Source organism: Bos taurus, chromosome 20 (assembly GCF_002263795.3).
Source record: "Bos taurus isolate L1 Dominette 01449 registration number 42190680 breed Hereford chromosome 20, ARS-UCD2.0, whole genome shotgun sequence".
Taxonomy (NCBI): Eukaryota; Metazoa; Chordata; class Mammalia; order Artiodactyla; family Bovidae; genus Bos; species Bos taurus.
Genome location: NC_037347.1, coordinates 65,307,996 through 65,334,085, shown reverse-complemented (window position 1 = coordinate 65,334,085; position 26,090 = coordinate 65,307,996). Strand labels below are relative to the sequence as shown.

General features: G+C 46.5%; 1 protein-coding gene across 4 annotated transcripts in view; it reads left to right on the top strand.

Annotated features, from left to right (window-relative positions):
- MTRR (5-methyltetrahydrofolate-homocysteine methyltransferase reductase) overlaps nucleotides 1–23,981 on the top strand; it is a 32,975-nt gene extending 8,994 nt beyond the window's left edge. For 3 of the 4 annotated variants that reach the window (XM_005221641.5, XM_005221640.5, XM_024981247.2), the window contains 11 exons: nucleotides 1,118–1,490; nucleotides 7,112–7,234; nucleotides 9,081–9,234; nucleotides 10,343–10,431; nucleotides 12,828–13,008; nucleotides 15,333–15,375; nucleotides 15,920–16,106; nucleotides 18,181–18,299; nucleotides 19,480–19,572; nucleotides 19,687–19,869; nucleotides 22,415–23,981. In XM_005221641.5, the coding sequence (XP_005221698.1) occupies nucleotides 1,118–1,490; nucleotides 7,112–7,234; nucleotides 9,081–9,234; nucleotides 10,343–10,431; nucleotides 12,828–13,008; nucleotides 15,333–15,375; nucleotides 15,920–16,106; nucleotides 18,181–18,299; nucleotides 19,480–19,572; nucleotides 19,687–19,869; nucleotides 22,415–22,556 (1,687 nt within the window). In that variant the 3' untranslated portion in view covers nucleotides 22,557–23,981. 4 annotated transcript variants of the gene reach the window in all.
- The last annotated feature ends 2,109 nt before the right edge of the window (nucleotides 23,982–26,090 follow it).

Here is a 26,090-nt window from a genome sequence, read left to right as displayed (position 1 = left end):
GTATTACCATATTAGTATTTCTGAGTTCTGAGAATGGTGTTTTAAATGTAGCTATCATTATTGAGCCATTAATTTTATACGCTTGCTCTTCCAAATGTTCCTGAGAGAATGGATGTACTGTGTCACCAAACTTTTAACTATGTGCCACGTGAGCAGTAAATGAATACAATGAAATTATAGCCAAAGTCTCGATAAGACAGAGGTCCACAAGTGTCTCCTCTTGTCACTTAGCTCTATGAATTGTAACGTAACTGATCACGCATTGGAGTTGTGATTGAAAATGACAGAGACGTCCTTCTCAAGGTCTTGATGCAGTACTTCTTAGCCATTCACTCTGTGAACAGAGTGTAGGGAATGGTACTGTTGTCATACTTTGCCAGTAGTCAGTTCGTTATTTAGTTACTAAGTCGTGTCCGACTGTTTTGCAAACCCAAGGACTGTAGTCTTCCAGGCTTCTCTGTCAGTGGGATTTTCCTGGCAAGCATACTGGAGTGGGTTGCCATTTCCTTCTCCAGCCAGTAGTCAGTAGATGAGCATATTTTATAATGTACTTACGGTTAATCCAGCTCTCCTAAAGGATGATTGAAGTGTGGAGCTCTTAGTCAAAGAGCATTAATCTGGAGTGGTTTCTTGGTGGTATCTTAAGTCTGTAGGAAACAAAGATCAGTAAATTGACTAGGCAAAACTTGGTGGTGCATTTGATGTAATTATCATTTATGATATTAGAGTAGACTTGGATTTTGAGTATGTTCCCGTTAGCCTCATCAGAATTTATCATGCCTGTTTAAAACCATGTCTTCTTACAATACCAACTCTATTTTAGGAAGTTAAGTGGAATCATACTCCTATCACCTTTTACTAAATCATCTTCATTTTTGTTCTCTTTTATGCTTGTTCATACTTTTTTATAGCTCAGTGCTAATGAACACAGTAATGTTTTGCTTTTTAGCTAAATAATAAGTATTTCTGTATTCTGAATAGCCTTCATACCAAATGTTTCTGACAGTTGTACAGCATTCTGTCAAGTGTACAGATTCTCCCGTTATCCCATAGTCATGTGTTTAAATGAAGAACTTAAAGGGTTTGTTTCTTTTTTCTTATTTTTTTTACAACTCAGTTTAGAACTTGTGGTTGAGCCATGGATTAACGGACTCTGGGCCGCCCTCGAGAAGCATTTTCTGTCGAACAGAGGAAGAGAGGACACAAGTGAAACTCTCACGATGGCATCTCATGCCTCCCGTGACGCCGTGACGCCGGAATTATTACACGTGGAATCACAAGTTGGACTTCTGAAATTAGATGATTCTGGAGGAAAGGCTGCTAAAGTTTTGGAACAAAATGCAGTGAACAGCAATCAATCAAGTACTTTGATTGTAGACTTTGAGGCCTCGCTTACCCATTCAGTACCCCCACTTTCACAAGCCTCTCTGAATATTCCCTCTTTACCACCGGAATATTTAGAGGTGCATCTGGAGGAGGCCCTTGGCCAGGTAAGCAGTGATGTTGGTGGTATTTTTTAAATTATGTTATGGTGGAGGCCAACAAACTATGGCGTGCTGGGTGAATGTGGTCTACTAGCTCTTGTGTAAATAAAGTTTTATTGGAACACAGCCATGTCCATCCAAGGCTGCTTCTGCACTGCAGTGGTGGAGTTGAGTAGCTCCCAAAGAGGCGTTACCTCCAGGCATTAAAGGTGGCGCTTGTGTTATTACGTGGCTTCTCTTTGAAGAAGTAAATGGGTATGAGCTCAGTTTCTCCATTCCTTTGGAGAAGTAATGTCTTGGCTTCTTGCCTTAGATGTCAGTCAGGTGAGGGCGAGTTGTGGGCTCTCAGAAAACTATCTCAGCAACTAATTTGAGTCAGGTACAGTAAGATCACTTTTCCAGTGTGGATCTTTGCTGTCCTGGGATACTCCATTTTAGGGGTTTTTCTTTCTGTTCATGATATTTTATAAAGCTGTTTTTGTCTGTTTAAATCTTTTTTCTATGCCTTGAGTATCTTTCCTATCAGTAAATAAATGACTTTAAAGTGATCTGTACATTTCTGAGCATCAAGTTGAATAATAGCTGATATTACCCCACTATTGTCATATGGTTCCCTGAAATTTCTTCCAATGTGCTTGGAATAGATTTCCAGGGCAGCCAGTCTTGTGACGCATGGCTGACCCCTCTCTGTTCAGAGGGAGTTCTGTGTGGGCTTTCTCAGGTAAACCACACTCTTAATGCAACTGTCATGGTTTCTGGTTTCTGCTTTTCTTTTTATTAAATGAGGAAAGACATTTGAGAAACAGTTTAAGTGCCGCTTTCTAGTTTATTTGAAAACTGTTTGCGAACACTTGATATGCATACCAGTGTTTCCAGCATCATATTTTTACAGTGTTTTTCTAATGCATTCAGACAAACAGGTAGGTTTTTATGTGACCTTCCCTGGGTTATTGTTTTCACGCTCATGTTTCATTCTTTATTAAAAGGGATTATCACAACAAGTACATCTTAGGCAGGACTGGGGACAGGCGTGGCTGTGGTAAATGTGCCGGGCGGGTGGGCTCAGGGTGGTGAGCCGGCCCCGGGTTTCTGCTGCAAGGGTGAGTGTGTGTGGCAGGGGTGTTGATCTCTGATTGATATGACAAGGTGCTTCACTTAGGATCTGCTTGAGAGTTTCTTTTATGATAGGTGTCATTAAATAGGCTTGAGTTGTTGGTAATGTCTTCAAAAGATTTTTTAAAATCTCAACTATTTAATGGAAACGTGTAAATCTGTTTAAAGGATATACCTAGAGGATAAGGGATTGAGGAAAATAAATTTCCTGTTTTAGGGCATCATCTTGGGATAACCCCCTTGGGGAGAAGGGTGGGTGGGGGAGGGGAGGATGGTGCCTGGTTGGGTAGAACCAGAATCTGAGCTTTGGTGCTCTCGCGCTCAGTCACTTCCATCTTGTCCGACTCTTGGTGACCCCAGGGACTGTAGCCGGCCAGACTCCCCTCTTCATGGGATTCTCCAGGCAGGAATACTGGAGTGGGTTGCTATGCCCTCCTCCTGGGGATCTTCCCGACCCAGGGATTGAAACCGAGTCTCTTTCATCTCCTGCATTGGCAGGTGGGTTCTTGACCGCTAGCACCGCCTGGGAAGCTGGAGCTTCAGTGCAGCCATAACAGAGCCCACAGCTGGTCCACTCCCTCCACCCAGCACCGTCTCCCCGTCCCTGGTGCCCCCACCACTGTGGGGCCGCCTGGACTGAGGGCTACGTGCCGCACGGCCTCAGTGGGCGCGTCTTGGGGCCCTGCCCAGAGCCCTTCCCTGCCCTGGGCCCCCAGCCCTCGCATCCTCCCGTGTCACCCAGTGTCTGGGTGGGGTGTGCGGCTCTGAGCTGCTGGGGCCTGCCAGGTGGGAGGCACCTCTCCCGGTGAAGGGCAGGAGGAGAGAGTGCATCCTCTCCTCGGGAGGGGACGTCCTGACACACCGGACATCACCACGAGCCCTGAGTCTCCATGGGCCGTGGGGACGCCAGCGTCGTCTCCCCGGCGTGAAGGTGTTGATGCGGCGGGGCTGGGCAAGGTTTGCTGAGTGTCCAGACGGTCCCCGTTTACTCACGCTGTCTTGTGCCAGCGAGCAGGAACACTGTCACAGTCTTGGGGCAAAATGGTAAACAGTGCGTGCCTGTGAGCACGTCTGGTCCTCTGTGGGTGGAGATGGAAGAGAGCACATTGGCCACATCCTCTTGGATGAACCCTGCACGAGAGGCTGTATTAACTGCTCTTATCCGCCCGGGCGTGCCTGGGGCTGCTGCTTGTTTGGGTTGCTGCTGGCTCAGGGTCATCCCCCAGGAGCTGTCTGGTTTTTCCAGGGGCCCGATTGGTGAACTCCATGGAGCCATGATAGACATCCTCCCGTGTCCTTCAGCTTTTTAAGGATTGTTTTGATATCTATCGCTCTCCCCAGGATAGTCTAATTTTCATCTTTTATCTTGAGAGGTGAGAGAGAGAGGTGTCAGGTTCAGAGGCTTCTTCTTGACCCTCCCCACTGTGATGGCTCATAGCCCACAGGCCAGGATTTCACTGCTAACCGCTAGGTTAGCCACTGACTGGCCCTTTGAGCCACACTTGGGTCAGGACTCCTGTCACCCCCGGCCTCAGGCCTCGGGGCTGTGTGGGCCAGCGGCTGCACTGACCCCTCTCCCCGCCGTCCCTTAGTCCAGTGCTCATTTACCCCTGGACTCCAGTCACCCCCAGCCTCAGGCCTCGGGGCTGTGTGGGCCAGCAGCCGCACCTGGCCCTCTCCTGCCGTCCGAGTCCAGTGCTTGTTTACCCCTGGACTCCGGTCACCCCGGCCGCAGATCTCAGGGCTGTGCAGGCCAGCAGCCGCATTGCCCCCTCTCCCCGCCGTCCCTGAGTCCAGTGCTCGTTTACCCTTGGACTCCGGTCACCCCTGGACCCCGGTCACCCCCGGCCTCAGGCCTCGGGGCTGTGTGGGCCAGCATCCGCACTGCCCCTTCTCCCTGCTGTCCGAGTCCAGTGCTCGTTTACCCCTGGACTCCGGTTGCCCCGGCCACAGATCTCAGGGCTGTGAGGGCCAGCGGCCGCACTGCCCCCTCTACCCACCGTCCCTGAGTCCAGTGCACCTTTATCCCTGGGGGCGGCGTCAGTGAGTGCGGTTTCTGTGCCTCGCGGAGTCGCTTCTCCTGGGGGCCTGCCTGCTCCTGCCGTCGGATGGGAGGGCTCCGGGTCTGACAGCTGACTCAGGTCCAGCAGCTGGACAGGGGGTCTCGAGCTCTCATTGGACAGCTTCCCGCTCATAACGTCTTGGTTTCTTGTCCTCGTAAGGACTGGTCCAGTGCCCTTGCTGGCTGCCCATTCATTTTGAGCCTCTGGAAGCCATGTGCTCATCATTCTCGTTATTTCTGGGACTTGGGCCCCCGGCCGCCCCCCAGCTTTTCTACTCACTGTGATCCTTGTGCACACCCCTCCCCCGGTGTTCCTGGCAAGTGCTCCCACCTCCCTCAGTTCTTGGTGCCCGGGGGTGGGGGTGTCCGCTTTGTGAGCTCTGGTCAGCAGGTGAGCTCGGTGGTGTGGCTGTCCCCCTGACCAGCACGGTCCTGTTGGCCTTGGCAGTGAGGTGGTCTCTGGGTGCTCCAGGGAGCACCTGTCGGCTGGTGGGTTTGGCCTTGCGTGGTTTTGTCCACTCTGGCAGGCCCTCTTCTCTGAGCTTTTCAATCCTGTCTTCCAGTGTCTTGGCATTTCTGCCCCACTTCGCTTTTTCTTTGCTCTGTCGCCCTGCTGTCCACGTGTTTACGTCATCTCTGGGGCTCTGGCAGGGTGAGGAAAGCCTGAGTCCTGGGAGAGCGTCCCAGTTAGAAAGCCCTTCATCCGGACCTGTGTCCCGCCCCGCCTGGCCCGGGACCTCGGCCTCCTGTCTGGGGCACACGTATTCTGCTGATGCATGGTGCTGTCCTGCCCTTTCTTTGGAGCTGGCCCAGCGCACGGGCAGCCAGGCCTGTTGCTTCTTAACTGTAGTTATTGGTCCAGCAGCCAGGAGGAGGGATAGGGTGCGGGGTGGAGTCCCTGTGTTGTCTTAACGCGAGAAGGGAGCTCTTGCCCTTACGGAAGGAGCAGCCCCTTCCGCGGGTGCCAGGGCTTGTCTCCGGATTCAAGACGTTCACGCAGGTGTCGCTCCCCCATTCTTCCCTGCCGTGTCATCCCTGGCTTTCTCTGCCCTCAGGCTGCGGCAGGTGAGTGCTCATGTGTAAGCTACTGAGAGTGTCCTCTGGCTTTCACTGGTAGATTTTAGTTGTTGCCTCATTATTCTTGGCTTTTTGCATTTTTTTCCAAAAGTGTCAGTGAAGCTTAGCCGTAAGCCTCCAGCCCAGCAGCCCCATCCGTGCCGCGCCCTCCTCGGTCCCGAGCACGTGTCCCGCAGCAGCTGGTGTCCTGTCCCCAGGTGTGTTCTCACTGCCGGCCGGGGCAGCCCTCCAGCACCACACGCCCATTTTAGTGACTTTTTTGGGCCACTCTGGCCCTGGCTGTCCCAGGCTGGGCTACCAGGAATCACTGTGAGATGGTCTTCGGGGCCTCCCCCTCACCCCAGGATGTCACGGGGCAGGAGCCAGATGGGATACAGAAGAAGCTGAGCTGCAGGGCTCTCTGAAGCCGGGGCAGTCCTTCAGGGTTGTCCTGGGTTGTGCACAGGGGCTGGGCCTTTACAATCGTTGATGTCATTGGCTATGGGCAGCCTCTAGACGGAGGTGTGACCTTGAGTGCTCAGAGGATCCTCGGAGGTGACAGCGAGGGGCTGGGGGCCCGCTGTGAGCACTGCCGGCAGCCTTGCTGAAGGCTGTGCCCCCGTCCCTGTCACTACAACTCTCAGACCCTCAGCCCTGGCCTTCCATGGCCTTCCCACACAGCCACTCATCCACAGCTAACTGACCAGCACTTTCCGAGATGTAAGTTTCTATTTTTATTAGAACTTAGAAGCAGCAAGTTATGAATCTGGTGAGGTAGGACCAAGATTTGGGTTTCTTTCTAGTTTCCCAAGGCTTGTGTTGTCTAATTTTATCTGTGTGTGGCTACTATTAATTAATGAAAATTAAATTAAGAATTCAGTTCTTGAGTCACACCAGCCATGTTTACAGGCCTCAGTGCTCAGTGGTCAGGTATCGGCCAGTGAGGTTATGGGGCATCCCCACCGTCCAGAAAGCTCTGTGGAACAGCACCGCACACCGCTCTGAGGGCTCTTGTCACCATCTGTGCAGACAGCTTCCGACCGTAAACATCTGTCACTCCTTTCGAATCTCCTTCTGAAATGGGCACACACACTCTTTTTGCATAGTTTATTAGGAAGACTGTTAGACTTTTCCGTGGAAAGTGCTAGTATCTGATATTTTCCATATAATCTCAGAAATTTTAAAGTCTAGTAGACAAGGAGTTTAAAATATAGATGAGCTTCTCTTCTGAAAGATTGAGAGGCCTGTCTGTAGCCATTTACCCTAGAGAAGAATTCTGAAATCTCATCAGGGAACGTTGAAAGATCCTGTAGCTCTGACGTTGCCGCTAAGTGAAGCAGTGGTAAGAATAGTTGAAAATCGCGCTTATAGCACTTTATCACATTTCTTTCTCAAGGAGGAAAGTCACGCATCTGTGAGTTTGGTGGATCCAGTGTTTCACGTTCCAGTTTCAAAGGCAGTTCAGCTGACTACGAATGATGCCATAAAAACCACTCTTCTGATAGAGTTGGACATCTCGGTAAGTTCCAGAATGTGTCTCTGAGCGCAGGGATGCTGCCAGTCAGTGCAGAGGTTCGCCCATGGTGTGTCCTCACCCACACGCGCCGGGAGGAGGAGGTGTCTGGACAGCGGCCAGCCACCTGGCCCGTCGCGTTTATTCCTGACCCGTCATTTTGTCTCTCTGTCTCATCCCTGTTTTCTTTTCACTTCAAGGAGGGGCTGAAATGAGGAGTGTCTGGAGGTGATTCCACTTGGAGAGAGTAGTTTTGCTGCCTTACTCATTAAGCCACGAAAGAATAATGGAATCAGCACAGCACTGGCATATAGGAGCCCCAGGCAAGGAAGCTGAGGTCAGCGGCCAGGGGAGTCGAGCCCAGGCTAGCCCGTCCTGTGACGGTCACTTCTCAGAGTGGTGGTCCTTGTTCCTTTGAGAATCTGGGAGAAATCATGGACCCCCCTCCAGAAGAATGATTATATATAAGCATTTTGCACACAGTTTTAGGGGGTATCTGTGCTGGCTCTTGGATCCCCATCCGTAAGCCTCCCCCAGCCCCTGCCCCAGCCGCTGGCCTCAGGTGGGAAGCCGTGACTGGACCTGCTCACAGTCGTGCGGCTCAGCCCTGGGTGTGGGTCCTGTGGAGCTCAGTGGGCTGAACTTTCAGAAGAGAGTGTGTCAAGGCTGTTGGTGGAGGTTTAGTTGAATTTCTGATAGAAAAAAAAGAAATATGGCAGGCATCAAAACTAGATGGTTTTGCTTACATACCATTGTTCTGTTCAGTCGCTAAGCCGTGTCCAACTCTTTGCGACCCCATGGACTGCAGCATGCCAGGCTTCCCTGTCCTTCACTGTCTCCTGGAGTTTGGTCAAACCATGTCCATTGAGTCAGTTGGTGATGCTCTCTAGCCATCTCATCCTCTGCTGCCCCCTTCTCCTTTTGCCTTTAATCTTTCTCAGCATCCAGGTCTTTTCCAGTGAGTCGGCTCTTTGCATCAGGTGTCCAAAGGATTGGAACTTTAGCATCAGTCCTTGCAAGTAAATATTCAGGGTTGAGTTCCTTTCAGATTGACTGAAAGGTTTGATCTTGCAGTCCAAGGGACTCTCATACTATTGAGTAATTCCATTTTCTTTTGAACATTTTTATCCCTGCTGTTAAATATCCTGTATATGTGAAAGCATTTCACTTCTGTTACACACTTTTGTCATAAAGAGGTGAGGTTTGGCAGACTGGTGGGTCCAGTCTGTGTCTGTGTTCCTCACAGGCTAGGGGTGTGAGCATGTGTGGTTAGAGGCCCCTTCCCAGAGCCCTCCACACCCCTACCCCACTCTATGCAGAGTGCGTAGACCTGCTGTGGGAGGGGGCTCCACCTGGAGCCCGAGTTTGTGCACAGCCACAACCAAGGCAGACGCTTTAATGTTGCATGTCACTAAAGGGAGAAAAGCGGTCTCCCCCACCCCATTCCTCCCCAAAGGAAAGAAGTAAGGAGAGACCACTGAAGAGTCATTTCTTTGCTCCTAAAGTGTGTGTGTATATTTTCAAAAGAGGGTTTTTACATGGATTATTAGAAACACTACTTACCAGGACACCTTAATCTCCAGAAGAGGCAGGTTTTAATTTCTAGTCTGTGAATACTCGATATAAAGCAAAACATTAGATAATTACAAAATTTCTTTTTAAAAAATAACTCCTAATAAAAGTATGCTTGTTTAGTTAATTGGTCTTATTTGTTAGAAACAAAATAATTCTAATTGCAAAAAACGAACTTGTATGTTCAAATGTTCATATAAGAAAAACTGTGTTGGTTGCCCCACAACTAAAACTCTTAACTCATGTGGCATTTTTTTATTTCGTGTTGGTTCTTCTCTAGAAAACAGATTTTTCCTACCAGCCTGGAGATGCCTTCAACGTGATCTGTCCCAACAGCGACTCTGAAGTGCAGTTCCTGCTGCAGAGACTGCAGCTCGCAGACAGGAGAGAGCACCATGTCGCCGTGACGATTAAGGCAGACACGAGGAAGAAAGGTGCAGCCCTGTGTCTTACTGCTCCGGACATCCTTGGGGGCACGGGGGTGACAGGGCAAGTCTGCACGGGTGCCTGAGGGCGGGACACAGGCGCTCGCTGGTCTTGGGTGGGAGTCCTTAGCATCCCCAGCAGGTGCCCTGGGCGAGTCAGTTACCCTGAATGAGGTGGTGGTCGAGTTTATGCTTACTGGATGCTTACAAACATTAAAAATGAAGTTGAAGAATCAACTTTTCCAGAACTCTAGACATCAGCAAGCTTACAGCAATCTGGGAAACACAAAGATGAATATAACTGTGGTTTCAGAAAAGCAGGTTGGTTAGTTGAGCCAATATGTTAGGTTGTTTCTTTTCAGTCAGCATTGCTTTGTTTCTGAGTTAGAACACTAGAGTTGTCATGCAGAAAAACTATATTATATGAATCTGTTTTAAAAACTGCTTTTTGTTGGGAGTTCCCTGGTGGTTAGGACTCCAGGCATTCAGTTCTGGGGCCCGGGTTTAATTACTGGTGGGAGACCATCCCACAAACTGCACGACATGGCCAAAAAAAAGGTAGTTGTTTCATGTTTGTGTCTCATGGCCTATTTGTTGTTGCTTATTTAATACATGAAAATAGTTGCTTTTTCCATGATTAAGGGAAATTATTTTTCAGTGATTTGCTTAGAATCTGGAACTAGAGCTCAGGCAGCTCTAAAATTCTTTCTGAGGAAGACAGGTAGTGTTATGGGACCACTGCCATCTTTTGGAGGGGCTTCCCTGATAGCTCGGTTGGTAAAGAATCCACCTGCAATGCAGGAGACCCCAGTTCGATTCCTGGGCTTTTTTGTTCTTTGGTTTTAGATAATTTCCCTTCCTTTTGTTTGGTAAACCTAGATTTCATAGGTATGGCTGATATAGTAATACTGTTGAATTAATAAAATTGTTTTTGTAAAGTGGATTTTTCTTTCACACTTTTGCTGAGGAAATCTTTTGACTGAATAAACGTTGACCAAAGTCATACTGTACTTTGATAGCACTACAGTGTAAAAGATTACAGCTGTTAGTGTTCCTAGGGGTTGGAAACATCTTTATTTTTTTTCTGTCGTGAACTCTTCCGCATCTCCCTGGACAGGCGCAGCCTTGCCCCAGCACGTACCTGAGAGGTGTTCTCTCCAGTTCCTTCTCACCTGGTGCCTCGAAATACGAGCCGTTCCCAAGAAGGTACTGTTTTTTTAAGTTCTTTTGGTATCTACTTAAAAATATGCTTTATGTCTCTCTAGAGCTTATTCAATCATTTGAAGGCTTGGAAAATGTGGTCTTCATAGCCTGTGTTCAGAATAGTTCCCAAGCCATGCTGTGTCTTTGTGATGTCATGGACAAATATTTTTAAATTGCTCTTGTATTGAAATGTTATGTTTTCTTTTGAAACAAGAATTTCAAGTAGGGCTTTTCCTTAATCTTATTTTACTAGACGTTAACTCGATGTTGCGCGGTAACCAGGGATGAAAGTGGCCCTCGATGACATGGGTTTTCCAGCTGTGCACGGACACTTTTTCTCTAGTTGACAGGAGGCTTGGGGAGTGGGGCTTTCCCTCACCTGTCCCTCATGTAAGGTTGGGAAGACCCCTTTTTGTGTAAAAGTCGGTAGTTAATTTATTACGTCAGATTCTTGAGGGAAAGGCGAAGGGTCGTGTTGACGCTGAGACAGGCTTGGGGGTGGAGACCCACTAGGTGTCTGTGTTGTGCCCCCGCCACCGCCGTTTTTCTGGCCCTGTTGAGGGATGTTAATGGGTGAACTCTGCAAGCTGTTTTACCGAACTTGTATTGCCAGTGAATAAAAACATGATCACGTTACACTGCTCACACTGCAGTGTTCATTCTCTGTTTTATTAAGGTGCTGACTGCATTTGTAGTCTTCGGGAAGTGAGCTCAATAGAGAGACTTAGTCCTAGGTATAATTTGAGTAAATTTACGATGCACTGTGATGAAAATTTCCTGCATAATTTCACAATTTTAGTTCAACTCTACCATTTCTGAAAACTTCACAGTGTGTATATTTACAAATGTATTTTGTCTTGCTGCAAAAGCAGTATGCTTGTAAAAAGTCTGGGCACAAAAGTAATACAGGAAGCAAAAGTGCGTTTTAATTAGACTCCTGCAGTTCACAGGGCTTCCCTCGGTGCCTCAGAGAGTAGAGAAGCTGCCTGCAAAGCCGGAGAGCTGGGTTCAGTCCCTGGGTTGGGAAGATCTGCTGGAGAAGGAAATGGCAACCCGCTCCAGTTCTTGCCTGGAGAGTCCCAAGGACAGAGGAGCCTGGTGGACTGTGGTCCATGGGGATGTAGAGTCAGACACGACTGAGCCACCGTCACACTGCAGTTAACATTTGGATTGGTGTTGCTAGTATATATGCTGTTCTGTAACATACCTTCTTTTATTAAAAAGAAATCATGAGTTTGCATATCCCAACGTGGAAACATACTGGAGATCTTATTAAAAGATGCTCTACTTGTTGATTTGATTAAGGACAGTCCATTGTTTCCAGTTTTTCACTATTAAAAACCCATTTAGGTCAACCTTCTGTTTGCATCTGTATACACCTGTCTAAATTTTCTTTTAAAAATAAATTCCTTGGAGTACAATTACTGTGTTAAAAATATTTAGAATTTAAGTTTTAGTAACGTTTGTCAACTTGTTCTCCACGTAATACAGTATTCCCTTTATTAGTACTGTGAAGTTTCTGTTAAGTGTAAAATGAGAAATATGCTACTGTTTTAGCCTGTAATTTAGGAGGGTTTATTGACTTGAGAAAGTTTGGCTGGAAGTGTTCTTGGTAAGCTCCTGCGCTCCTGTAGCTGGTGGGTCTCTGGGTAGGTTGGGCAGGGATTCTTGGCTAGTCGGTGGAGACCCGTGACCCCACGGGAATGTGATCTCATCACCCCCGTCAAGGGTGTCCAGGCCTGGGATGCAGTGGTGCCCACTCTGTTTCAGGGAGCGTTGTTGCTCCCGCTCTCCTGTGAAGCCTTTTGGGCAAGTTAGGTGTCCTCTTGTACCCAGTGCCTGTCAGAAAAAGCTCTTAATGGTGCTCAAATAAGTGTCGAAATCCAGGTTGTAGTCATCAGCTAAGACAGGAACAGGTATTGTGTCCTGAGATAAAAACATTTGGTTAATGAGGGACATCCTTGGTGGTCTGGTAGCTAAGACTCTGGGCTCCCAATGCAGGGGCCCTGGGTTCGATCCCTGGTCAGAGAACTAAATCCCACATGCTGGGGAACTAGATGCTACATAAATAAATATTAAAAAAAAAAAAAGTTTGCTTGGGAGACTTGACTTCCTGCTTACTCACATATAGCTGTCATGTAACTTGAGACCATACTTATGACTGATTAGGTCAGTTTAAGATACAGGGAAGGTGACCAAAAAATAAAAATGGGTCTTCCCACTTCGATGGGCTGCCATCAGAGCAAATATGAAACGAAATACCCTTTTCCTGGTCACACTCCTGGTGGCCACACTCCCTTTTTTTTTTATAGTTGGGCACATCCCAGGTGGACACCAACCCCGTGTTCTGACGCTGTGACCACAGAGCACGTGGTGACTTGTTGATTTCTTGGCCACAGGCATTTCTGCGCGCGCTTGCGGACCACACTGGCGACAGCGCGGAGAGGCGGCGGCTGCAGGAGCTGTGCAGCAGGCAGGGGGCGGCCGACTACACCCGCTTCGTCAGGGAGGCCGGCGCCTGCCTGTCCGACCTGCTGCGGGCCTTCCCGTCCTGCCAGCCTCCGCTCGGCCTCCTGCTCGGTGAGTGGCCGCCGTCACAGCCCCCTCCCCGGGCAGCCCCTCTGTGCTAAGGGCACCTCAAGTTCCTGCAGGCCTGTGGGGGCACGTTTCCATACTGGTCAGTAAGCAAGCGTCTCATGGCTGGGCTTCCTGGGGCCTTATCCAGCTGAACTGCCTTCCTGAGGTCAGAGGATCTCTCTCCCGTTTTGTTTTGTTTTGTTTGCTTTTTCAGTTTTCTTTTCTACCATTGTCACTGTCATTTGATCTCTCAATATTATTGTCATTCCGTCGCTAAGAGGTGTCCGAGTTTTTGCAACCCCATGGACTGCAGCACACCAGGCTTCCCTGTCCTTCACTGTCTCCCGGAGTTTGCTCAGATTCATGTCCATCGAGTCAGTGATGCCTTCCAACCATCTCACCCGCCGTTGTCCCCTTCTCTTCCTGCCCTCAATCTTTCCCAGCAGCAGGCTCTTTTTCTCCATTAATAGAATCAGTTGTAATTCTCTTTTTTCACTCAGCCTTCAGCCTAGAATCTGTTTTTCAGAAAGCACTTAGCCAAATTTTATCTAAAAATGAACTTTCCAAGAAAAGTATCTTTTTTAAGGATAGTGATAATTGATGGAGTGTGATGAAGTGTGCCCTCTGTGAGCAGGGTTCAGAAATGTCCCACCTGGGCAGGTCCAGATTTTGGTTCTTCAAGAGCCCAAGGGTCTAGTGCTGGCCCAGCATAAACAAGTGGCCTTACTCAGGGTGCCTCCGAGTGTGGACTTGGGGAGACAGGCATCCAGATAGAAGGTCACCCTGGTTTTTGCCCCGATCATGCCTTCTGGTCCTTGTACTCCAGCAGAAGAGAGTTTCAGATCTTCCTTAAGGACCTGGTGTCTGGACTTGGAGACGTTTACCAGGGATGGTGACTATAAGCGTTTATAGGATTTTAAAACCTTTGTTATTTAATACTTTCTATGTTTGTACTTTTGTCATCTCCTGTCTGTTTTCCTGCAGTGACGAATAGTGACAGGAAAGCATGTACTGTACTTTGTACTGTTAGGCTGGCAAGGTCCCTTGTGATGCCGAGTACAGTGAAGGGCGCTCCTTGACAAGTCAGGCCTTTACAAGTCAGGCTCCTTTACAAGTGAGGCCTTTACAAGTCAGGCTCCTTTACAAGTGAGGCTCGTGCTCCCTTTTTACTTCTTAGTGTTCTCTGTCCTCCTGCAAGTGGTGAGGCTGCTCTTCTCATTTTCCTGTTCAAATGAACACTCTTATCCTCTTTCTTTTGAGCTAATAGTTCAATTCAATCCCTCAGTTGTGTCCAACTCTTTGCGACCCCATGGACTGTAGCACGCCAGGCCTCCCTGTCCATCACCAACTCTTGGAGTTTACCCAAACTCACGTCCATTGAGATGCTGATGCCATCCAACCATCTCATCCTCTGTCATCCCCTTCTCCTCCTGCCTTCAAGCTTTCCCAACATCAGGGTCTTTTCTAATGAGTTGGCTCTTCACATCAAGTGACCAAAGTATAGACGCTTCAGCTTATAAACTTTAGAAGTTTCTATAATTGAGACTTACAGAAACTTCAGTTATTTCCTAATGTCTATGAGAAAACTTAATACACCTAGGGGTTTGTGTTGAGCCCTCTTTTAAATCTTATTCTGACATTGCAACTGTAAGACATTTAGAAAGGGCTTTCTAAATTTTTGCTAAATAACTATCAAAATGATAACATACTGAACACAAAAATTTCCAGAGTTTTATTAGTGGACAATTCAAATATTGACTCTTAGTCTCCTTTTGAAAGAGTACCTATGTGTCTTGAAATCACTGGATTTCTGGGTAACTTGATTTAAGAGTGTTCACCGTTACACTCCAGTTTTTTGTTATAACCCTATAAATATAAGGAAAAATATTTTCAGCCTCAGTATTTTCCACAGTCTAATCATCTTTGAGTCACAATTGTATTTCAAGTCTGAAAACTCTGGAGACACCCCAGAAAACAATATAGTTGGTTCCTTGACTCTGAAGCCCATTTGTGGACCTTACTCTTATTCCTGTTTGCTGTTTTAAAAAAACCAAACGCCTTTAGGTAGAAATTACTGGCTTCACATTAAGGAAACGGATTCTGTTTGGTCTTTAAGATTTGGATGTGGCATCTAGTAATGGTCTGCTTACTCACAGTGAATGTATAGGTACTTAAAAGTATGATGAAAACGGAAACAACAGTTGTTTTGAATATTTTAAATAAGAGAACACTTAGAAGTCAGACCTTTACATGTACTTTACGTGTATACATATACTTTATTTTCAGTAGGAGTGAATTAATAGTTGCCTGTTTTTGCTTTTTTCTAGAACATCTTCCTAAGCTCCAACCCAGACCGTACTCTTGCGCAAGGTACTGATGCTTATTAACGTCATACATAGCATCTTTCTCCTAAAATACAGTGAAACTCAGACCTTCAGATCCTTGCTAGCTACAGGTCCATTTACTGAAAACCTACCAGATTTGTGGAAGACGGCAGCAGACGTGATAAGGAGTGAAGAACACCAGACCTGCACCCCCGTCCTCCCAGAGTGCATAGGGCGTGGCATCTTCATGGCTCTTGCAGTCCAGAACCGTGTCCCTGCTTAGCGAGCGTCCAAGTCCTCCCCCTGTGGCCTTATTGGTGTGCCTGGCCGCTTGCTGGGCTGGAGGAGGAAGGGGAGAGGGAGGGGTTCTGTATAAATCTCATCTAGTCTTTGGGGCACACAGGTAACCAGAAACTGTCCTGAGTGATACCAGGATGCTGGGGGCAGGGCTGACTTTGCAGCAAGCAGCAGAGCTGTTCTCTGAAGAGTGCGCACACAGAAATACCCCTCAGTGCATAAAAAAAGGCCTGGTCTGGCCTGTGTGTGTTAGTCCTGGTGCAGAGTTTAAAAACTCGCCTCTGTCTTTGCAGCTCAAGTCTGTTTCACCCAGGGAAGCTTCATTTCATTTTTAACATCGTGGAGTTTTTGTCTAACACCACGGAGGTGATTCTTCGGAGAGGCGTGTGCACAGGCTGGCTAGCCACCTTGGTTGAATCAATTCTTCAGCCGTACATGTGTGCAAACCATGTAGATGGCAAGAAAGCCCTGGCTCCCAAGGTATGAGGAGAATGCAGTTTTGGTGACGTGGAAAGAGTTCATTGCTTAGTTGGAAAAATGTCCCCTGCATCATTCGTTACCAACAAACCATTCAAAGGAAACTCTATGCCACACTTGAGCTTTAGTCTTTTGGAAAGTTAGGAGAACATAATTTTCACTCAGTATTAAATAGTCCGTGTGTTTCCTCAATGTGTAAAGTATGAATTGTATACAGTACAGTATTCACTCCTTGCTCATCACGTTCGTAAACAGAAGACCTTTTGTGTTTTATATTTTGATTCACACTTGTCAAAATCTCATTTGAGACTATATGCAAAGGGAACAATTACATTCTCCCTCTTCACCCATAAGAATGGTTGAAATCGAAAAAAAAAGTTGAGTCTTTATCATGAAGTCTTTTCCATGGTTTTGAAAAATAAGACATTTATAATGTCTTATACCTGGTTTGGTTGCTCTGTTACTGAAATTAAAAAGTTGACAGCCCTTGGGGGAATTAAGGCTTCTGATATATACTTGAGAGAGCTTAAGAGAAGACTGGGGCTTAAAATTGCCCTTGAACTTGGTGTTTTCCCAGTCTGCTGCCTGAAACAGGTGCTTTACTGTGTGTGTTTCCTTACCTCCACAAAATTTTGAGAACCGAGAAACTTCTCTTTTGGAAAGAAATGCTGTAGTAATAGTGCTGACATGCAAGTATCATGTCACTTCATGGTCTCATGAGATAGCAGGTCTCCAAAAAGTTAAAGACAGCATACTGAGACACTTGCATTACAGACACCAAGCGTGGGTGTCTCTCACGTGTCCTTTCTTTCCTCCTGTCCTTTTCCCGCTTCTTCTTCCCCATTGTAACAGATTTTTATTGACTACCCAGTTTTGAGGCCCTGGAGGTGTGCAGCAGGAGCCGACTAGTACTCTCCCGTCTCCTCCCCGTCCCTGGAACATGGGAGTGTGGTCTCTTCAGCAGTTTTATTCTGCTTCATGGAACTTAACTTATTATCTGTTTTTCTGTAGATGAATGTTTGTTTATTGTCTTTTTCACACAGTAGAATATGCGTCCCATCGACATAGATTTGGTTTGCTCATTTCTCCATCCTAAGTGGTTGTCATATTGAGTACCTTCAGTGAAATTGTTAGGTGGATGAATCAAGTGAATAAGGCTAATGTAATGTCCATCACAGCTCCCTCCAAAACGAGAGCAGCCATTTGACGCAGCTCTGCCAGTTCTCCATTTAAAAAGTACTGTGTCCATCCTGTGGATGAACTTCAGACAGCTGCCCTTGAATTAAAGGCTAAAATACATACGATTATATCTGTATGCAACGTAGGGACGATTCCCGTCATTCTTAAGTGTTAGTATCACTCAGTGTAACTGAAGCATATGGCAGAGTGAAACTGAGAGTCAAGTATGTTAACAAGCTGATTCCTTGTAAGTGTCCCTGGCACATGGTTTAGAAGAAAACCCTTTTGAAATTGTAGCAAAAAGATTTTTATCTGTATCTCATTCATTAGTCTAGCTTTACAGCAAACCCTGGATGCACAGGAGCAGAGGCCGTGTGGTGCTCTGGCATCCTTAGGGCAGCCCCTTCGTTTCTGTCTCGCTTGCCTGGTTTCTGCTTAAACCCTTCACCCCTTCTTGGCGTTCGTCTGCATTGCCCCTTTATGTCCTGATGTGAAGGACCCTGTCTTCATTTTGTGTGTGCATTTCTTCATGATGCGTATGATGGGTTGCCCACTACTTTGGGCCTAGAAAAATAGCTCATTATTTATTTATTTATTCAGTGTTCTACCTCGGAAAAAGCCCTGTCATTTTAAAAATACTTTTGATTTAGAAAGAAAAAAATTTACAAGACAGACTTGTTTATTTCTCTGCGTTGACAGATGTGTTTGTGGTTTCAGTACGATTTAATGCCGCTACTTAATTTTGTGATGCTTCTAAGGGGAAGGGGAAGTGATAGTGATGAAATTAAGGGGAAGTTTCACTTTCTGATTTCTTTGGCAGACAGCACCTTGGATATATGCTTTTGTTCAGGTTCTTTTTTTTTTTTCCAAACTTATGAGCATTGCCTTAACGTTTCAGATATCCATTTCTCCTCGAACCACAAACTCTTTCCACTTACCAAATGACCCTTCAGTCCCCATCATAATGGTGGGTCCAGGAGCGGGCGTGGCCCCCTTCATTGGCTTCCTGCAACACAGGTATGTATCCCTCGTGGACCTGGCTGGGAGGATAATAGAGCGTTTTTTGGTTTGTTTGTTTCTTCTGGGGTTTTTAGGATATTGGACTTCAGTTGTAAAATTTTTATTTTAAAAAATTATTATGAAATGTGTGATAGCATAGCATAACTTGTCACTGTGGGAAAAGTGAAAATATCGTCCAGAGATTTTGCTTTGTGCTGGAACTGCTTTTTTACTATAGTATTTACTGCCCGCACCGCCCAGCCCTGCAGTGCTGGGGACAGATTCCAAGCACATCTTCATGCTGTGTTGACGTGCGGCTGCCCCATCTGTTCCTTTGTTGTTGTTGTTCAGTCGCTCAGTCGTGTCCGATTCTTCGTGACCTCATGGACTGCAGCACGCCAGGCCTCCCTGTCCTTCACTATCTCCCCGAGGTTGCTCAAACTCATGTCCGTTGTGTCAGTGATGCCATCCAACCATCTCATCCTCTGTTGCCCCCTTCTCCTGCCCTCAGCCTTTTCCAGCATCCATCTATTCCTTAACTGGGTCATCACAAAGACCCAAGTACACTCAGCATTTCAAAGTCAAACCCCTAACGCCAGTAATTTTCAGTAGAATAATATTAATTCATGTATCTTCATATCAGGGCATAATTATCTGATACAAATAAAATTGTGCTTCTCTCCCTGTGCGTAAAATAACAATTCTTACGTAACGGTCCCCAGGTGGTGGAGTAATATGCTTCGGGCAAAATCTTTGTGTAGTTTTCTTTTTTGTGTTGTTAAGAAAACAAAAAAGTGGGGCATGTCAACCATGTCTGAAAATTGCACAGCAGACTGTTCTACCTTTAAAGCCCTGTGCCTCTTTTCTATTACACTAACTGAGAGTTTTTAGTCATAAGATTGTTGCTAGTATTTAGTGTAGAAATTAGTCGAGGTTTCACAGTGTGGTCATTTGAATTACCCCTGCTCTGGAGATGTCATATAAAGGTCATAGATGTCTCAGCCCAGAGGTAAATTTACTTTCTCTAGCGTCCACTGAAGTGGCCGACTTACCCTGTGGACAATGAAGTGTAAATTCAGTAAACGGACTTTGAGTGACTGCAGAGTTGGGTTTTATAGACCTACCTGGAGAGGCAAAAAAAAGAGAGGTTGTTGTTACCTGTTATTTCTACCAGACCTCAGCTTTCGTTTCCCCTTAGAGAGAAGCTCCAGGAACAACACCCAGGGGGCCACTTTGGAGCCACGTGGCTGTTCTTCGGCTGCAGACACAAGGAGAGGGATTATTTGTTCAGGTACTTGCCAGCCCTCGTGTTGTAAGGCTTTGCCATGCTCTACAGTTGTCATCTCAGACTTCTCCAACATGAAATTACAAATCTTCCAGTGACCCGTTAAGTATTGTGTTTCAGAGACGAGCTCAGACACTTCCTTAAGTGTGGAGTGCTCACTCACTTGGAAGTCTCCTTCTCAAGAGATGTTGCGGTGGGGGAGGAGGAGGGCCCAGCCAAGTATGTGCAAGACAGCCTCCAGCGTCATAGCAAGCAGGTGGCGGGGGTCCTCCTCCAGGACAGCGGTTATGTCTACGTGTGTGGGTGAGTGCAGGGGGTGGGGACAGTCAGTGGTGTTCATTAAAGAAGCCAGGGGCCCATTGGTTAACGACCCGGACCTGTATGGGTGGGAGATCTGATTCTCAAGTACAGGGATAGAAATACAAGTTCTAAAGCTATTTTTATGTACCCTCGATAGCCAAGAAGTTGTTATCAGGAAAAGAAAGTGAAAATTAACTCACGCAGCCTTCCCTGGGTCCAGGGGTTAAGACCACACTTCCACTACAGGGGGCATAGGTTCAGTCCCTGGTTGGGGAGCTAAGATCCCAAAAGAAAATTAACTCGTGCATTGCAGACTGCTCTGTGCTCTTTTAAATTAGGTTTCTCTGTTTGTTTTTGCTATGCCTAATTCATTGTTTAATTGATTTTGATCAGTGAATACTAAACGTGTGATTTTTGCAGTCGACCTAGGAAAAGAGCTTCGGTTTTGACTCTGAGAATGGTTTCCCTCATGGCTCAGTTGGTAAAGAATCCGCCTGCAATGCAGGAGACCCTGGTTTGATTCCTGGGTCAGGAAGATCCTCTGGAGATGGGATAGGCTACCCCCTCCAGTATTCTTGGGCTTCCTTTGTGGCTCAGCTGGTAATTAATCTGCCTGCAATGCTGGAGACCTGGGTTCAATTCCTGGGTTGGGAAGTCCCTGGAGAAGGGAAAGGCTACCCACTCCAGTATTCTGGCCTGGAGAATTCCACGGACTGTGTAGTTCATGGGGTTGCCAAAGACTGAGCAACTTTCACTTTCACTTTTCACTGAGATTGTGAATTTAGGATTTTTTTCTTAAGACATAATTTGTAATGTCAAAGTTGACATACACCAGGAGTCATTCTTGCATTTCATCTACTTTTTGAGACAAGAGCCATTATAGAAACCCAAGATCACCATAGGGGGAAAAAAATTTAGTAACTAGCTACGTGTTTTAATGGAACTCAAAATGTTTGCTAATTAAAAAGGAGTTTTGAAATGAGAAACTACACTTTTTTTTTTTTAATTTCTAAAACTGACACAGAAAAAGAAATATTGGCATAATGACCTGGAGATAATTGAAAAGATTTATAAAACAGAACTTACTTTTTGGACTTACTCTCTGTGATACATTCTGATAATGTCTATTTGTTCGTTGTATCATTTTTAAAGAAAGCTGACTTTGGCTCCTAAGTTGATTTCACGACCCATTAATGACTCCTCAGATAGAAAAAGTTGCTTTAGGTCAGAAACGACCGAGCTCCTGGATGTTGTGTTGGTTTATGTTTTCATGTAGCTTCTAGTGAAGTGTTTGGTCTTCCTTTTGTTTGCAGAGGAGAGTGCTGTCAGATTTAGGCTGAAGTTTTAAGTGCAGCCCTAAAATAATGGAGGTGAAGTCCGTGTACAAACATACATGTACAAGTATATGAATAACTGGTACTTGAGATCTTAAAATGTTAGCCCAGAAGTAACCCTTCACCATCACTGGTGCCTCATTCTTTCACATCCGTGAAGTGAGGTTGATACACTCACAGCTGGTCTGAGGTCCGAGGTGAGGGCTCAGAGTGAACGCCCCGTGGCTTCTAGTGTGGACCAAACAAAGGGGACCTTGAGGAGGACAGCCACCGAGGAAGGTGCGAGCTTGTCCCTCGTCCCAGGGGACACTGTCTCAAGGGGGAGCCTTTGCTGCTGAGAGTCAAGTAAGAAGACGACGCCGGGCCCAGGACATGTGGTAGCTGGAGCCCTGGACGTGAGGAAGGGCGGGGACGGGGGTGGCCTTGAGGTGCTCTCGGTGTGCTTGGGCAGAGCAGGAGGAGGACGTTGGAGCAGCCGTTATGTCTTTCTCAAGGAATCTCGCTGGAAGGGGCAGAGCGAGTTCAGCTCCCAGCACAGTGGAGTCCTGTCTGGCAGTTACTCATGCCGCAGATGTCACAGTGCCTGCCGGCGCTTCGGCCCGTGCAGGTGTCTGGAGACGGGAGGTGGGCAAGGTGCTCTCCGTGCCAGCCACCGCTCCCAGTGGGAGAGCCGGGCAGCAGTGCTCACGGTGCAGCGCGGGCTGCGTGGGGCCTCGCCTGGCCTGCAGTGAAAGAGCTGGGCCGTGGAACTGCACCGAGAAGGGGCAGCCCTCAGCAAGTTCTCAGTGATGTGTCTGTTGATAACTGTGTGCCTGTGTGCCTGCCAGGCATGCAGGCTTAGACTCTCAGGGGAACTCCTTGCCCCAGGAAGGCCTTGAGAGTGGAGGGAGGGCAGAGCCAAGGAGGGCCCAGTGCGTGAGGCCCTCAGGCACGTCAAGATTTCGGCTGCTCCTGGAGCTCAGAGCCTGCTGAAGGACTCAAAGCTGTGAACGGGTGGTCAGCAATGCATGTGCTGGTGGTCCCTGGGCAAAGGCCTGGCCTTGGGCTGCGGGGTGTGGTGGTGACCAGTGCCTGGAGACCTCAGGGTCACTTTCCAGAGAGATGGAGGGGGCTGCAGTGTGGTGACGCAGGCCCGGCCTGAGATTCGTGAATGCAGGAGGATTTAGTGCACAGTTCCTGTTCTTAAACAGAATGCTGTTACTCATTTTTTCTAGAGATGCTAAGAATATGGCCAAGGATGTCCACGATGCCCTTGTGGAAATAATAAGCAGAGAGACTGGAGTTGAAAAACTAGAGGCAATGAAAACATTGGCCACTTTAAAAGAAGAAAAGCGGTATCTTCAGGATATTTGGTGATAAACCTAGAAAGTAAAAGAAGAGAATTAAGGTTTTTTTTGGCTGAAAGTACTGACATGAAACTTGACTTGAAGCTTGGGATTTTCAACGTTTAAATTAAAAAAAAATTTTTTTTTCAACATTTCTTGGAGGAGGTGGGGTGGGGCGTGGACCATTTTAACCATACGGGGAACTTTCAATTCGGGTTTCCATACCTCCCCCCACCCCCTCCCCAAACCACCCTGAGCAGAAAGGCGGCTCTGACTTCTCCACTAGCACCTCACAGGCCACCTCCACATCCTGGAGAATTTTTGCAGGGACGTTGACCAGCTCCCTGGGCTTCTCTGTCGGTGCGTGTGAGAGCTTTTCAGCGCAGGATGTGAGCGTGGGAGCTGACCCGGTAGGTGGTCAGGTCTTGTGAACTTATTGCCAGTTTTTTTAATAATCTAAAATTAATTTTTATTTTATACAAAATACACCATAGAGAGTATTCATATGAGTGTATTAAAATTACATATGTATAGTATATCTGATTACATGTTTATATATAATTTTATCAGATGGTTTATTACCAAAACTATATTTCTGATAAAAACATTTTAAGGTAATGCTTATAGTGATTCTTTTCATGATGCTGGAAATACAAACTATATTTTGAAATTCCACTCTGGCATATGATTTACTTATACTTAGCATGGTCATTTCTTCTTAGTATCACAGTTCCAGAATTTAAAGAAATTTGCATTCAGATTATAGATCCATTTCCCATCTTTTGATTTCTGCCCCTTTTGATGTACTTTTAAATTTTCCCACATAATTTATTGTTATTTCTGTGATTGTAACCTGGGCTTAAAATACCTACTTAGTACCCTTGTATTTCATAAATTCCTGCTGTTGTCTGAATATTTATGTCCCCCAGCTTCCCCCGCTGCCTCCCAATTCATATGTTTGAATCCTCACCTCTGATATGATGGTACTAGGAGCTGGGCCTTTGTGGGGTGACAAGGTCATGATGGTGGAGCTCTTAGGAATGGGATCAGTGCCCTTGTTTCAAGACGCCCCACAGGGCTCCCTGCTCCTCCTGCCCTGTGAAGACACAGTGAGAAGTCGGCGTCCGCAACCCTGAGGCCGTCACCAGAACCCAGCAACACTGGCACCTGCTCTGCACTTCTGGCTTGCAGAACTGTGAAAGATTTCTGTTGTTTATAAGCTACCCATGATATCTTGTTACAGCAGCTCAAATGGACTACCGGACTAAGATAATTCCCAACAACCCATTCTCTTTTAGTATTTGTCAGAACAGAAAACAAAGTCTAAAAGGGGTATGGAAATTTTTTCTCCTAGTCTCTGGTATATATTGTTTTTTTAATTAAAGAGATTGGCATTTAAAAAATCTCTACCTGTCAAAGGGTTCTGGTCATTTTGAAAAATAAATATCTAAAATAATACGGTATATAATCTTAAAATTTGTTAAGACTTCAAAGCAGTTTGTTACAACCTCTAATCTTACATATTTCATGTCTTTTACAATAGAAATATTTCTGAAAAAACTTACAAGGCATAAGACAACATATCAAGCAAAATTATGGGCATATGTTAATATCTGTCAGCCAGAATAGACTTAAGGTGAAAACATGAAAAGGGACAAAGAACGATATTCCTTGCTAATCATTCTAACAAGAAAATACAGCTGAGAACGTGTGTCCTGTGCCAGTGCTGTCCGTCCATGTTGCTGTGTTAGTGTTAGTCACTCAGTCATGTCCAACTCATTGTGACCCCATGGACTGTAGGATGCCAGGGTCCTCTGTCCATGAAATTATCCAGGCAACAATACTGGAATGGGTTGCCATTCCCTTCTCCAAGGGATCTCCCCAACCCAGGAATCAAACCTGGGTCTCCTGCAGTGAAGGTGGGTTCTTTACTGTCTGAGCCACTAGGGAAGCCTGTGAAAGTGAAAATGAAGTCATGTCTGACTCTTTGCGACCCCATGGACTGTAGCCTACCATGCTGCTCTGTCCATGGGATTTTCCAGGCCATAGTACTGGAGAGGATTGCCATTTCCTTCTCCAGCGGATCTTCCCAACCCAGGGATTGAACCCAGGTCTCCCGCATTGTAGACAGACGCTTTACAGTCTGAGCCACCAGGGAAGTCCTACAAGTTACCACGTTCCCATAGTGGGAGTCAAACCCGGGCCGCCTGGGTGAAGACCAGGAATCCTCACTGCTGGACCATACGGGAAGCCTATATGTGACCGCACAACTGACAGACCCCTAAAGAGAAACTGAAGAGTGTGCATAGTGTCCTCAGATCCCGGCCCGAGCCATGTGGTTGGTGCCCAACATCCGGGTTATTTCTGTTAGGTTGCGAGTTACCAGGTTCAGATGAGAGTTAATCAGCTGCTCCCTCACAGCCTTGCCAGCAGATGAGGGTAAAACTAGATCCCAGGCCAGATTTTGCAGCACACACAGCTCTTGAACAGTTTTCTTTCTTTATTAGCAGTCAGGCACTAACGCTTCCTACAGCCAGGCCTGTAAGCTTAACGAAGTTCCAGCACTATCTCTCTAGGTGGCCTGGCCACGTCTTACATAAAAAGTTTCACATCAAGGTGGTTGTGAGTATGACAAGGGCAGACTTTTGTTCCTCTCAGCATCATAAACTGCCCCCCCACCCCCAGCCCAGTGGCTGGACACAGTGCTGTTTTGGGGTTACGCCTCAGGCACTACCCCAAGAGTCTTGCTGGTTAAGTCCTTTTTGACCTTGTCTGTCCAGCAGTGGGGAGTACCTCTGATTAATATAGTCAAGCTCCATCATATCTTAGTACCACTAAGTGTTCAGTAAGAACCCCTTTCTAACCTGTTATTGTAAGAAGCTACTGCTGGACCCATTATTTTCAGTAACATAAGGCTGATCAGTGATGAAATTAGTAGAAGAGCTTGAGGTAGCCATTGGCTGTATGGTTTTCCTCATTAGAATGCTGACTGCACCCAGAGAGTTCCTTACTCCGTAACACACCTAGTTATCTGCGCTGGAGCAGTCTAAACTGAATTCCAGACACCATAATACTGGGACATAATCTACTTAGTCATAAACTGTCAGGTTAAAAAATGTGGGAATGTGAACCTCACAGCCGGCAAACTAGATGACATGTGAGCTGCATCCAGGCATCTGAAACCCACGCTGGTTTCAGATGCTTGAGACAGTTTTAAAATTGACCATGAACTAGGCCATAAAGGGAGACAACAGATGGTGTGAAATAAGGCATTGTTTGCTAGTCTTGACAGAGTTAAGAAGCAACTATAATCAGCCCGCTGAGGCCACACTGAAGAATTTTTAAACCCATGCAAATGACGTGTGACATAGGAAATGAAAATGGTTTACAGAATATTTAGGACTGATTTCTTCCAGAATGCTAAACATACACATGAGTTGCAGCCAAAGCAATACCCAGAGGGAAATTTCATCCATTTCACAGGTATTTTCAGTGCCTACTTCACCAGGTCCTGAAGTACTGTGGCAACAGCAGTGACGAAAATAGATAAAAAACCTCTGTTCTC